Source organism: Delphinus delphis, chromosome 2 (genome assembly GCF_949987515.2).
Source record: "Delphinus delphis chromosome 2, mDelDel1.2, whole genome shotgun sequence".
Classification (NCBI taxonomy): domain Eukaryota; kingdom Metazoa; phylum Chordata; class Mammalia; order Artiodactyla; family Delphinidae; genus Delphinus; species Delphinus delphis.
The window spans coordinates 137,245,124-137,258,324 of NC_082684.1; the positions used below are offsets into that span (position 1 = coordinate 137,245,124).

The window sequence follows — 13,201 nt, forward strand, 5'->3', positions numbered from 1 at the left end:
CCTAGGTAGGTTTATTCCTAGATATTTTATTCTTTTTGTTGCAGTGGTAAATGGAAGTGTTTCCTTAATTTCTCTTTCAGATTTTTCATCATTAATATATAGGAATGCAAGAGATTTCTGTGCATTAATTTTGTATCCTGAAACTTTACCAAATTCATTGATTAGCTCTAGTAGTTGTCTGGTGGCATCTTTAGGATTCTCTATGTATAGTATCATGTCATCTGCAAACAGTGACAGTTTTACTTCTTCTTTTCCAATTTGTATTCCTTTTATTTCTTTTTCTTCTCTGATTGCCATGGCTAGGACTTCCAAAACTATGTTGAATAATAAGGGTGAGAGTGGACATCCTTGTCTTGTTCCTGATCTTAGAGGAAATGCTTTCAGTTTTTCACCATTGAGAATGATGCTTGCTGTGGGTTTGTCATATATGGCCTTTATTATGCTGAGGTAGGTTCCCTCTATGCCCACTTTCTGGAGGGTTTTTTTATCCAGCGGTGTTGAATTTTGTCAAAAGCTTTTTCTGCATCTATTGAGATGATCATATGGTTTTTATTCTTCAGTCTGTTAATATGGTGTATCACATTGATTGATTTCCGTATATTGAAGAATCCTTGCATCCCTGGGATAAATCCCACTTGATCATGGTGTATGATCCTTTTAATGTGTTGTTGGATTCTGTTTGCTAGTATTTTGTTGAGGATTTTTGCATCTATATTCATCAGTGATATTCTGTAATTTTCTGTTTTTGTAGTATCTTTGTCTGGTTTTGGTATGGGTGATGGTGGCCTCATAGAATGAGTTTGGGAGTGTTCCTTCCTCTGCAAATTTTTGGAAGAGTTTGAGAAGGATGGGTGTTAGCTCTTCTCTAAATGTTTGATAGAATTCACCTGTGAAGCCATCTGGTCCTGGACTTTTGTTTGTTGGAAGATTTTTAATCATAGTTTCAATTTCATTACTTGTGATTGGTCTGTTCATATTTTGTTTCCTCCTGGTTCAGTCTTGGAAGGTTATACCTTTCTAAGAATTTGTCCATTTCTTCCAGGTTGTGCATATCATTGGCATAGAGTTGCTTGTAGTAGTTTCTTAGGATGCTTTGTATTTCTGCGGTGTCTGTTGTAACTTCTCCTTTTTCACTTCTAATTTTATTGATTTGAATCCTCTCCCTCTTTTTCTTAATGAGTCTGGCTAATGGTTTACCAATTTTGTTTATCTTCTCAGAGAACCAGCTTTTAGTTTTATTGATCTTTGCTATTGTTTTCTTTGTTTCTATTTCATTTATTTCTGCTCTGATCTTTATGATTTCTTTCCTTCTGCTAACTTTGAGTTTTCTTTGTTCTTCTTTCTCTAGTTCCTTTAGGTGTAAGGTTAGATTGTTTATTTGAGATTTTTCTTGAGGTAAGCTTGTATAGGTATAAACTTCACTCTTAGAACTGCTTTTGCTGCATCGCATAGGTTTTTGGATCATCATGTTTTCATTGGCATTTGTCTCTCGGTATTTTTTGATTTCCTCTTTGATTTCTTCAGTGATCTCTTGGTTATTTAGTAACGATTGTTTAGCCTCCATGTGTTTGTGTTTTTTACGTTTTTTTCCCTGTAATTGATTTCTAATCTCATAGCATCATGGTCAGAAAAGATGCTTGATATGATTTCAGTTTTCTTAAATTTACTGAGGCTTGATTTGTGACCCAAGTTATGATCCATCCTGGAGAATGTTCTGTTTGCCCTTGAGAAGAAAGTGTAATCTGCTGTTTTTGGATGGAATGTCCTATAAATATCAATTAAATCTGTCTGGTCTATTGTGTCATTTAAAGCTTCTGTTTCCTTATTAATTTTCTGTTTGGATGATCTGTCGATTGGTTTAAGTGAGGCATTAAAGTCCCCCACTATTATTGTGTTACTGTCGATTTCCTCTTTTATAGCTGTTAGCAGTTGCCTTACGTATTGAGGTGCTCCTATGTTGTGTGCATATATATTTATAATTGTTACACCTTTTTCTTGGATTGATCCCTTGATCATTATGTAGTGTCCTTCCTTGTCTCTTGTAACATTCTTTATTTTAAAGTCTATTTTATCTGATATGAGTATAGCTACTCCAGCTTTCTTTTGATTTCCATTTGCATGAAATATCTTTTTCCATCCCCTCACTTTCAGTCTGTATGTGTCCCTAGGGCTGAAGTGGGTCTCTTGTAGACAGCATATATATGGGTCTTGTTTTTGTATCCATTCAGCAAGTCTGTGTCTTTTGGTTGGAGCATTTAATCCATTCACGTTTAAGGTAATTATCGATAATGTATGTTCCTATGAGCATTTTCTTAATTGTTTTGGGTTTGTTTTTGTAGGTCCTTTTCTTCTGTTTCCCACTTAGAGAAGTTCCTTTAGCATTTGTTGTAGAGCTCGTTTGGTGGTGCTGAATTCTCTTAGCTTTTGCTTGTCTGTAAAGCTTTTGATTTCTCTGTTGAATCTGAATGAGATCCTTGCCGGGTAGAGTAATCTTGGTTGTAGCTTCTTCCCTTTCATCACTTTAAGTATATCATGCCACTCCCTTCTGGCTTGTAGAGTTTCTGCTGAGAAATCAGCTGTTAACCTTATGGGAGTTCCCTTGTATGTTATTTGTCGTTTTTCCCTTGCTGCTTTCAATAATTTTTCTTTGTTTTTAATTTTTGCCAATTTGATTACTATGTGTCTCGGTGTGTTTCTCCTTGGGTTTATCCTGTATGGGACTCTCTGCACTTCCTGGACTTGGGTGGCTATTTCCTTTCCCATGTTAGGGAAGTTTTTGACTATAATCTCTTCAAATACTTTCTTGGGTCCTTTCTCTCTCTCTTCTCTTTCTGGGACCCCTATAATGTGAATGTTGTTGCATTTAATGTTGTCCCAGAGGTCTCTTAGGCTGTCTTCATTTCTTTTCATTCTTTTTTTCTTTATTCTGTTCCACAGCAGTGAATTTCACCATCCTGTCTTCCAGGTCGCTTATCCGTTCTTCTGCCTTAGTTATTCTGCTATTGATTCCTTCTAGTGTAGTTTTCATTTCAGTTATTGTATGGTTCATCTCTGTTCTTTAATTCTTCCAGGTCTTCGTTAAACATTTCTTGCATCTTCTCGATCTTTGCTTCCATTCTTTTTCCGATATCCTGGATCATCCTATCATTATTCTGAATTCTTTTTCTGGAAGGTTGCCTATGTCCACCTCATTTAGTTGTTTTTCTGGGATTTTATCTTGTTCCCTCTGCCTTTTCATCTTGTCTGTCTTTCTGTGAATGTGGTTTTTGTTCCACAGGCTGCAGGACTGTAGTTTTTCTTGGCTTCAGCTGTCTGCCCTCTGGTGGATGAGGCTATCTAAGAGGCTTGTGTAAGTTTCCTGATGGGAGGGACTGGTGGTGGGTAGAGCTGACTGTTGCTCTGGTGGGCAGAGCTCAGTAAAACTTTAATCCACTTGACTGTTGATGGGTGGGGCGGGGTTCCCTCCCTGTTGGTTCTTTGGCCTGAGGCAACCCAACACTGGAGCCTACCCAGTCTCTTTGGTGATGCTAATCGCTGACTCTGGGAGGGCTCACGTCAAGGAGTACTTCCCAGGACTTCTGCTGCCAGTGTCCTTGTCCTCACAGTGAGACAGAGCCACCCCCCCACCTCTGCAGGAGCCCCTCCAACACTAGCAGGTAGGTCTGGTTCAGTCTTATTTGGGGTCACTGCTCCTTCCCCTGGGTCCCGATGGACACACTACTTTGTGTGTGCTCTCCAAGAGTGGAGTCTCTGTTTCCCCCAGTCCTGTCGAATTCCTACAGTCAAATCCCACTAGCCTTCAAAGTCTGTTTCTCTAGGAATTCCTCCTCCCGTTGCTGGACCCCCAGGTTGGGAAGCCTGACGTGGGGCTCAGAACCTTCACTCTAGCGGGTGAACTTCTGTGGTATAAGTGTTCTCCAGTTTGTTAGTCACCCACCCAGCAGTTATGGGATTTGACTTTATTGTGATTGTGCCCCTCCTACCGTCTCGTTGTGGCTTCTTCTTTGTCTTTGATTGTGGGATATCTTTTTTTGGTGATTTCCAGTGTCTTTCTGTCAGTGATTGTTCAGCCGTTAGTTGTGATTCCGGTGTTCTCGCAGGAGGGAGTGAGAGCATGTCCTTCTACTCCGTCATCTTGAACCAATCTCTATAAGACCCCTTTTTTAAAACCTTTTTTTTTTTAATTTTTACTGAAGTATGGTTGATTTACAGTGTCGTGTTAGTTTCAGGTATACAGCACAGTGATTCAGCTATATACACATATATATTCTTTTTTTTTTAATTTATTTATTTTGGGCTGCATTGGGTCTTCATTGCTGCACGGGGGCTTTCTCTAGTTGCAGCGAGTGGGGGCTACTCTTCGTTGTGGTGCGTGGGCTTCTCATTGCGGTGGCTTCTCTTGTTGCAGAGCATGGGCTCTAGGCACACAGGCTTCAGTAGTTGTGGCTCTCGGGCTCTAGAGCACAGGCTCAGTAGTTGTGGCGCATGGGCTTAGTTGCTCCATAGCATATGGGATCATCCTGGACCAGGGCTCGAACCCACGTCCCCTGCTCTGGCAGGCGGATTCTTAACCATTGCACCACCAGGGAAGTCCCTTAAAACCTTTTTAAATTCCTTAAAATACTTGCAGTTGGACAAAACAAAAATTTGAACGTTATCTCATGGGGTTTTCAGTATGTGTAGAGGTTTCATAGTGATTAAGAGACTCACCCTACTGACATTCGTTATCGGTATATTATTATATATGAAGTGGTACAATACTAATTTTAAGTCAACTGTAAATGATTAGGTATATGTATTGCAATCCCTAGAGCACCCACTAAATAAAAAACACAATGAGATATAGCCAAAAAGCCAATAAAAATTTTCAAGTAATATTAAAAGTAACTCAGTAACACATACACACACACACCTGTGTATTATCTGGGTAGTGGAATTACAGTTATTAAAAAAAATTTTTTTCTTCATACAAAAGTCTATCAAATTTTCTTACATATTACTGGTGTAACCAGGAAAAAATACTTCTACTTTGGTGTTCTCAAAAATGAAAACTAGAAATACATGTCTTTGAAACCTGGATTGTTATGGAAAAGAATAAAATGTAAACATAAATGAAATTAAAAGAGATTAAAATGTAATTTTCTAATGGTATCATCCTGGGCTGGGATTTGCAGGGAAGAAAAGTAACAATAAACAAAGACTTCAAGTTAGCAGTTATCTAACTAACAGGTATCTGCTTTGATCTAACTAAGAAATGCTGTCTTAAAAATTGATCTCCAGCTCATGTTTGTCCAGTATGCCCTTGTAAAATTGGTTGGGGTTTTTTTTCCACTAGAAGTTGTAATGTTAGTTAACTGATCATCTGAGTAATTAGGCGTTTCCTCTGCCTTTGAAGTGAACTTTTAAATAACTAACTTTAAATATGAAGGAAATTAAGCTTATAATTATGTCCTTAGGATCAAAGTTCTGATCGTACCAGTCTTTCTTCAGTGGGAGCCCAGGATTCTGAATCTACCTCTTTAACAGATGAAGATGTCTGCCACGAGTTGGAAGGAGCCACTTCTTGCCAGGAAAGCAGTGCCACTGCAGGGACTAAGGGAATTGATTTCAGCAGAACAAGCCTGGAAGGTTCTTCCTCCTTAGAAGGTTTGTCCAAACAGCTCGGTCATACTGCATTTGATTTGTGGTACCTTTACTTTTTCTCCTTTATGTTTAATTTTGTAAAAGATTTGCATGGCTCAAAACAATACAGAACCACGGCACTTTCAGAGAAGTCTAGCTGCTTCCATCCTCATCCCTTAATCTTGGTTTGTTACTGTCCCTAGAGGTAGCCATTTTTATTCATTTTGATTTATCCTTTCATTGTTGCTTTTTTTAATGTGCTTTTTTTTAATGTGTTTTAAAAAGTATGTGTGTGTTTGTGTGTTCTTAATACCTCCTTGTCTTCTTACTCAAAAGGTAACATGCTATAAACACTTAACTGTTCCTTGCTTTTTTCACTTAACACTATATGCTGAAGAGCATTCCATATCATCACATAGTGTTGTCCCTCATTCATTTTTACGGTTGCATTGTTCATCATGTGTGGATGTATTGGTTTATTTTAACCACTTCCCTGTTGATGGACTTTAAGTTCTCAGTGTTTAACTGTTATAAATAATACTGTGATGCATATATGTCATATTATACTTTTGCCAGGGTATTTTTGGAAGATACTTCCAAGTTTTTCCTTGAAGTGATATTGCCAGGTTCCTTCCTCAGGGGTATACTGTTTTGTATTCCCACAGGTAGTATATAAGAATACCTATTTTGGGCTTCCCTGGTGGCGCAGTGGTTGAGAGTCCACCTGCCGATGCAGGGGACACGGGTTCGTGCCCTGGTCCGGGAAGATCCCACATGCCGCGGAGCGGCTGGGTCCGTGAGCCATGGCCGCTGAGTCTGCACGTATGGAGCCTGTGCTCCGCAACGGGAGGGGCCACAGCAGTGAGAGGCACGCATACCGCAAAAAAAAAAGAATACCTATTTCCCCACAGCCTTGTGAAGAAAATATGTTAGCACACTTTTCAGATTTTTGCCATCTGATAGGTGAAGAATGTATTTCAATTTAGTTTTCATTTTTCTTTATCTTATAAATTAAGTTGCATATCCATTTATGTGTTTAAGGACTATTTGTGTTTCTTTTTCTGTGAACTGTCCTTTGCCTACATTTCACTTTCACTTTTTGGTCCTCCCCACTTTTTTTAAGTTTTAATAGCTCTTTTTTATGTTAGGGAATTAATCCTTTGTCTCTTATATAAGTGGCAGATGCTTTTTCCAAGTTTGTCAAGTTCAGGGATTTTTATTTTCCCCACATAAAACTTTTTAATTTTATGTCATCAAATTTATCAGTTTTTGCCCTATTGCTTCTGGATTTTGAGTTATTAGGAAAGATTTCCCCTTCCCTAGGCTCACCACTGTTTTCTTCTCATACTTCTCTGATTTCCTTTTTAACATTTTCTGGAGTCAGCAGACTTTTTCTGTAAAGGGCTATATTGTAAATAGTTTAGGTTTTGTGGGCCACATACATCTCTGTCACATATTCTTTTTTGTCTTTTTCTTTTTTTTAACAGTGCTTTAAAATGTTAAAATTATTCTGAGTTTGTGGTCATACAAAAATAGATTTGACCCCTGATTTAAATATTTAATCCATTTGAAAGTTATCCTGTTATATGATGTGAGGAATGAATGCATTATAATGTTTTTCAAATTTGCATCTTTGCTACTTTAAAAAGCTTTTATTGTGGAAATAGTCAATCACAAAAGTAGAAGGAATAGCACAATGAACTCCCACGTACCCTTCACACAACTTCAGCAACTATCAACAAATGGCCAATCTTGTTTTATCTTTTCCACCTCTCTTCTGCTGCCAACATTTTTTCCTTCCCCACTGGATTATTTTAAAGTAAATCCCAAACAATATATAATTTTATTCATAAATACTTCAACATGTATTGATATATCTAAAACATAAGGACTTTAATGTTATATCTTTGTAACTTTTTATTAAAGTTTATTTAATACATGTATTATTTACTCTATGTTATACATGTAGTGTGTACATTTTTATGTATGTAAACACTGTACATTTCACAAATTGAGGACAACTGATTAACCAGTATCAGATTAAGAGGCAGAACCTTGGGACTTCCCTGGTGGTCCAGTGGTTAAGACTCTTTGCTCCCAATGCAGGGGGCCTGGGTTCGATCCCTGGTCAGGAAGCTAGATCCCACATGCCACAACTAAAGAGCCTGCATGCCGCAATGAAGCTCCTGCATAATGCAGCTTAAGACCTGGTGCAGCCAAATAAATAATGTTTGCGGGGGGTGGAGAAAAAAGAAAGAAACACAACATAAACAGCATCCAGAACCCCCTCTCATAACCACATCTACTCACCACTCCCTTCACAGATGAACATCATCTTCTAACACTGTATGTCAGCATGGCCATTTTTGAACATGTTATGGACTCATACAGTATCTTTTGTGAAGCATTCATTTGTTTTCAAAACAAAATTGTAGTATTATCATATTTTTAATGTGACAATATTTATCATATATCTTATATAAAATATATACTTAAATTTTCACAACTATCTCACAAAACTCTTTTTATAGGTGGTTTGTTCAAATTGAGACCCAAACAAGGTCCACTTGTTGCATTTGTTTGATATGTCTACTAACTTCCTCTCATCTTTGTTCCCTGTTTTTTCCCCCTTTCGTATATTCATGAAGAAATCAGGTGATTAGTTCCCAGCCTCTTATTTTTTTTTCTAACATGCAAGAACTGTTTATTGAGCTAAGTAAATAAGACTTACCTCACAACCTGATTCGTATTTGCTAAAAAGAATATTTATTCTGTGCTGTAGATTGATGAGATATAAGAGGTAGGCTGCCCACATAAATGACTGAATTAGTCAAGGCTGATAGCAATTTTGAACTAGCTTTAGCAGACGGGGATTACAGAAGGTTATTGGGGGACCATCAGGAAAGAACTCTAGTTGCCACCATTTCTAATCATCTTCAAGGATGATGTAAAGCTTCAGCTCTCTCTCCACCTCTCTGCTTGTCTGTGTGGCAGAGCCTAGGGCTAGAGGAAGCTCTAGAGCTATCTTTTTTTTCTCCCTTGTCATTTATTTGCTGAAGCAATCAGATCATTAGTCTGGATTATGCATCCCCATGGTGGTGTTTAACATGATTTCCTATCCTCTCTATTTCTTGGAACTGATAGTTTATACTGTTACTTTTTTTTAACCTTTATATTTATAAAAATACCATTGTTCATTCATAAAATGTAGTAACTACTGGGAAAAAAAAAGTATAGAAAATGTATTGATTACTTCCAGTTTTCCTAACTAGATATAGCCACTGTCAGCAATTGACTTGACCACAGAACTGCCCTTATTTTGTTGTCATTTTAATACCTGCTAATATCCCTTTGCTCTTAAGAATGTACTTGGAAACTCTTCCCTAGTGTTTAAAAGCAAGAGTACTGTTCCAGATTTTAAAGATCCTTATAAGGCAGAGAGTTGCCGGTAATTCTTTTCATGATCTGAAATAAGATCAGCTATTTTATACTTTTTAGATCTTAGAACTAAACACTTTCTTTTATCTAAAACATGTAAGAATAGAAACAGCAAAACAGTAATTACAAACAACTGGAATGCCTTCTAGTCTGTACAAAGTGCTTAATAAGTGAGTAATGAATTAAAGCACATTTCCTTAGGTGTACACAAAGGCATATGTTGAAAAACATTTTTCATTATTTATTTGCTTTTTCTTAAATTACCTTTATCATCTTAAATAGTTTTAAATAAAACTGTTTGACATTTTACCAGAGAATTTATGAAAGTGAAAGATTCTCATATCCTTTCTGTTAATTTTAATGGTTTTGCTCTTTGTTTTTTAATAATGAACAGGATCCTTGTCCAAGTTTGCCTTACCTGGGAAATCAGAAGTGGCATCTTCCTGCAACATGAGTAATACAAATATCTTCCAGAACTATGCAATGGAGGTACAATTTAATCAAAAGAACATCTTCATGTACTACTTAATAAAATTTACATTTCTTAAGTGCTGATAGTCTCTGGTAGAGTGATAAAAAGTGAAATATATGGCATCTGAAAATTTCAGAATGTATATTGCTCCTGAATAAACTTAAAATTTATCTAGTATTTCAGATTATTGAAGTCACATGACTTCTTCTGTTTAGAAAAGTTCCATACTTCCTTTCATGTTTATCAACATACAAAAGCATTTTTATTTCCAGTATTTATATTTACCCCTTGTTTTATGTATGTCCTCTTTGAATTTTTATTACACTTTTATTTTTCTTTTTTGTTTTGGCCGTACCACACGGCATGCGGGATCTTAGTTCCCCAACCAGGGATCGAACCCGCACCCCCTGCGGTGGAAGCACGGAGTCCCTATTTCACAACTTAAACACTTGTAACTAATTTTGCTGTGCAGGCACACTTTTTGGATGAGGATACAGGGAGCAGTTTTGGCATTTGTGTCAACTTTTTCCATCATGTTTTTCATTCTTTGTGTCAGTTTGATGTAGATATCTGCTGGGTATGCTGCTGTATCCCATTTTCTTGCAATAAAAAGGTTATAGTTTTACACTTTAAAAACTTTCCCTAGGGCTTCCCAGGTGGCGCAGTGGTTGAGAGTCCGCCTGCTGATGCAGGGGACACGGGTTCGTGCCCCAGTCCGGGAAGATCCCACATGCCGCGAAGCGGCTAGGCCCGTGACTCATGGCTGCTGAGCCTGCACGTCCGGAGCCTGTGCTCTGCAATGGGAGAGGCCACAACAGTGAGAGGACCGCGTACTGAAAAGAAAAAAAAAAAAAAAAAAAAAAAACTTTCCCTAATTTTTGTGTAAAAATTGCTTCCAAATACATTTGTGTTTCTGTTTCACACTAATTCGCATAAATTTGGAAAATAAATTTGCATGCAGCTGGAAAATAAATGATGAGCACTGATGTTGCAGTTTACAAAGTTTCTGATGGCTTCAGGAATTTCTATATTTTAATGTAATGACAGCATTTACATTTATCTATAGCAATGTTTCTTAAACTGTCTGTAGTGACAGACCAGGGTTTTTTTTGTTGCTGATTTTAAGTTCCAATCTGTCATGGCTGTTACTCTTCTAAAATCTACTGATCACCGACTTAGCTGTTACAGCAATTAGTTTACAGGTCTCCAAATCCTCTTCTCAGTTTCTTCACTTAGCTCATCACAAACCAGTAAGAGTTTGTGGACCAGCTCCTTACTGGTGACCACACTTTGAGTAGCACAGATCTATAACATGTAATTACCAGTACCTATTTTGTGTATTAACAAAGTAATACTTGGGTTTAGTTTTCCATTAATAAAATCATGGCAGATTTTATAGTACGTAATTATAATGGTAAAAATCCTCACTTAAATGCAAGTTTCCCTTTCAGGCAAAAGTTTTGGAATAGACTTAGGTGAAATAGTTAAAGATGAGTATATTATATAATGTACTGAATGTAATCCATTCTTCATTTGTAACTTCTGAATCCTTCTGAGTTTTACTTTTCCAGTAGATATATGAATTGAAATGGTTTTTAAATTGTAATTGCACTAACCGGCTTACTTTATAAAATGCTGTTTTCTCCCATAGGTTCTTATCTCGAGCTGCTCTCGTTGTAGAACCTGTGATTGTCTTGTCCATGATGAGGAAATCATGGCTGGCTGGACAGCAGATGATTCAAATCTCAATACAACCTGCCCATTTTGTGGCAATCTTTTCTTGCCCTTTCTGAACATCGAAATAAGAGATTTAAGACGACCTGGAAGGTAATGATTTATGCTTTTCTTCCCCTTCATGTTTAAGGATCATGTTTCCTAGAATATCTCTTTTCTCAAAAAGCTCCTTTGATTCACATTACAGATACTTTTTGAAGTCAAGCCCGTCTACAGAAAATATGCATTTTCCATCCTCCTTTTCAAGGCAGACAAGGCAGTCTTGTATCTCAACATCAGCCTCTGGTCTTGACACATCTGTTCTCTCTGTTCGAGGGAATTTTGATCTAAATAGGTAATTATGATTATGTGGAACTATATTTTAACAACATATACTATACATTTCAAGTAATGACAGAAGAATTAGCTGACCATTTTAAGGTTTAAATTCCTATGTATAATAGATTCTTAATCTCAAGTTCTTATTCCTAATTAATTATCTCTCTCTCTTGAGGAATTAAGTCAGTACTGAGGTACTTCTACTTTGCAATATTTAATTTTCTACTTAGGAATATTTAATAATCTAAGAAAACATTTGGAGCTGATAGATGAACTATAAAATCAAACTAAGACTTACACAGTAAGCCTAATACAAATAAGTCTGTGCTTAAAACAAATGCGGAAATCGACTCCATTTTGTAGAAGTGCCAAATACACCAAATATAGCTGGGCAAGTGAAGCTATATTGGTAAATGCATGTGCAAAAGAAAATGCCTACATAGTACTAGCAGGCTAGCATGACCTGTTTGATCCTGAATGCTTAGACTGCAAAACTGCAAATCTGTGTGTGTCCCTTCTTTCATCATAGGTCTATTATAGCCCTTTCTTTGTCTCCCACTAGCTCTGACTCCTGAAAGAATAGGTGCCTATTTTTTTTGCTTTGTATCCTCGGGCCTACTGTGGTTCCTGCAGTATAAAAGTTGTCCACTAAATGTTTTGAACAAATGAATGACTCTGTATATTTAAAGTTTACTGGATAAAAAGGAAATTAACATGACTAGGCTACTTTAAACTGTATCCTTTTTCCCAGCCAAAGCCTGATTAACATCTTTCCTTCCTTTTACTTTGCTATGTGCAGCTCTGATTCTAAAGAGAAGAACATGGTCAGTGAAATAAAGTAAATCTAGACAGTGATACGCTTTTTTCTTTTTTCAATGCCCAAGCAAATCAAAGTTGCTCGAAAATACATGTGCCCGAAGTATTCAGATCCCTGCTGATAGATCAAAAGCAGCTTTGTCAAAATGTCCAGTATTTCCAATGGCCAGGAGTGTTAGTACTTATGGCACCTTGGATAAGGAAGACAATGGAGGACAGAAGCTCATTCCTACAGGCAGCCTGCCAACTACTTTACAAGGAGCTACAGTATGTATTTTGGTGTTTTTTACAATTTGGACATTGATAATTTACATATGAGTTTGTTCCCCTTGTGCTAAACAGCCTTACAAGCTTCAATTTTATTATTGTTAAGAAGAGTGTCTTGTTACATGATACACTTTCATTTCTAATTATATGGAAATCATCGACAGGAATTTTTTTTAATGATTTAGTATCATCAATCTTGTAATTGCTATTTATGGTTTTTATTTATTCAACAGGATTCTTTAGGATTAGAATGGCACCTCCCAAGTCCAGATCCTATCACTGTTCCATATCTTAGTCCTTTAGTGGTATGGAAGGAACTTGAAAGCTTATTGGAAAATGAAGGTGATCATGCAATAACAGTGGCAGACTTTGTGGACCATCATCCAATTGTTTTTTGGAACCTGGTGTGGTATTTTAGACGTCTTGACTTACCCAGTAATTTACCTGGATTGATTCTTTCTTCTGAGCATTGTAACAAGTATTCAAAGGTATGAGAGTAAAAATTAACTAAAAGCCAGTGCTACTGTCACCATT

The 13,201-nt window shown here is 37.0% G+C and overlaps 1 protein-coding gene across 4 annotated transcripts in view; it reads left to right on the top strand.

Annotated features, from left to right (window-relative positions):
• DENND4A (DENN domain containing 4A) overlaps positions 1 to 13,201 on the top strand; it is a 132,583-nt gene that overhangs the window by 108,571 nt on the left and 10,811 nt on the right. For all 4 annotated transcript variants that reach the window (XM_069540472.1, XM_060005743.1, XM_060005744.1 and 1 more), the window contains 6 exons: positions 5,457 to 5,646; positions 9,455 to 9,549; positions 11,184 to 11,359; positions 11,454 to 11,600; positions 12,469 to 12,667; positions 12,901 to 13,155. In XM_069540472.1, coding sequence (XP_069396573.1) covers positions 5,457 to 5,646; positions 9,455 to 9,549; positions 11,184 to 11,359; positions 11,454 to 11,600; positions 12,469 to 12,667; positions 12,901 to 13,155 — 1,062 coding nt within the window. The remainder of the gene's footprint in view (positions 1 to 5,456; positions 5,647 to 9,454; positions 9,550 to 11,183; positions 11,360 to 11,453; positions 11,601 to 12,468; positions 12,668 to 12,900; positions 13,156 to 13,201) is intronic.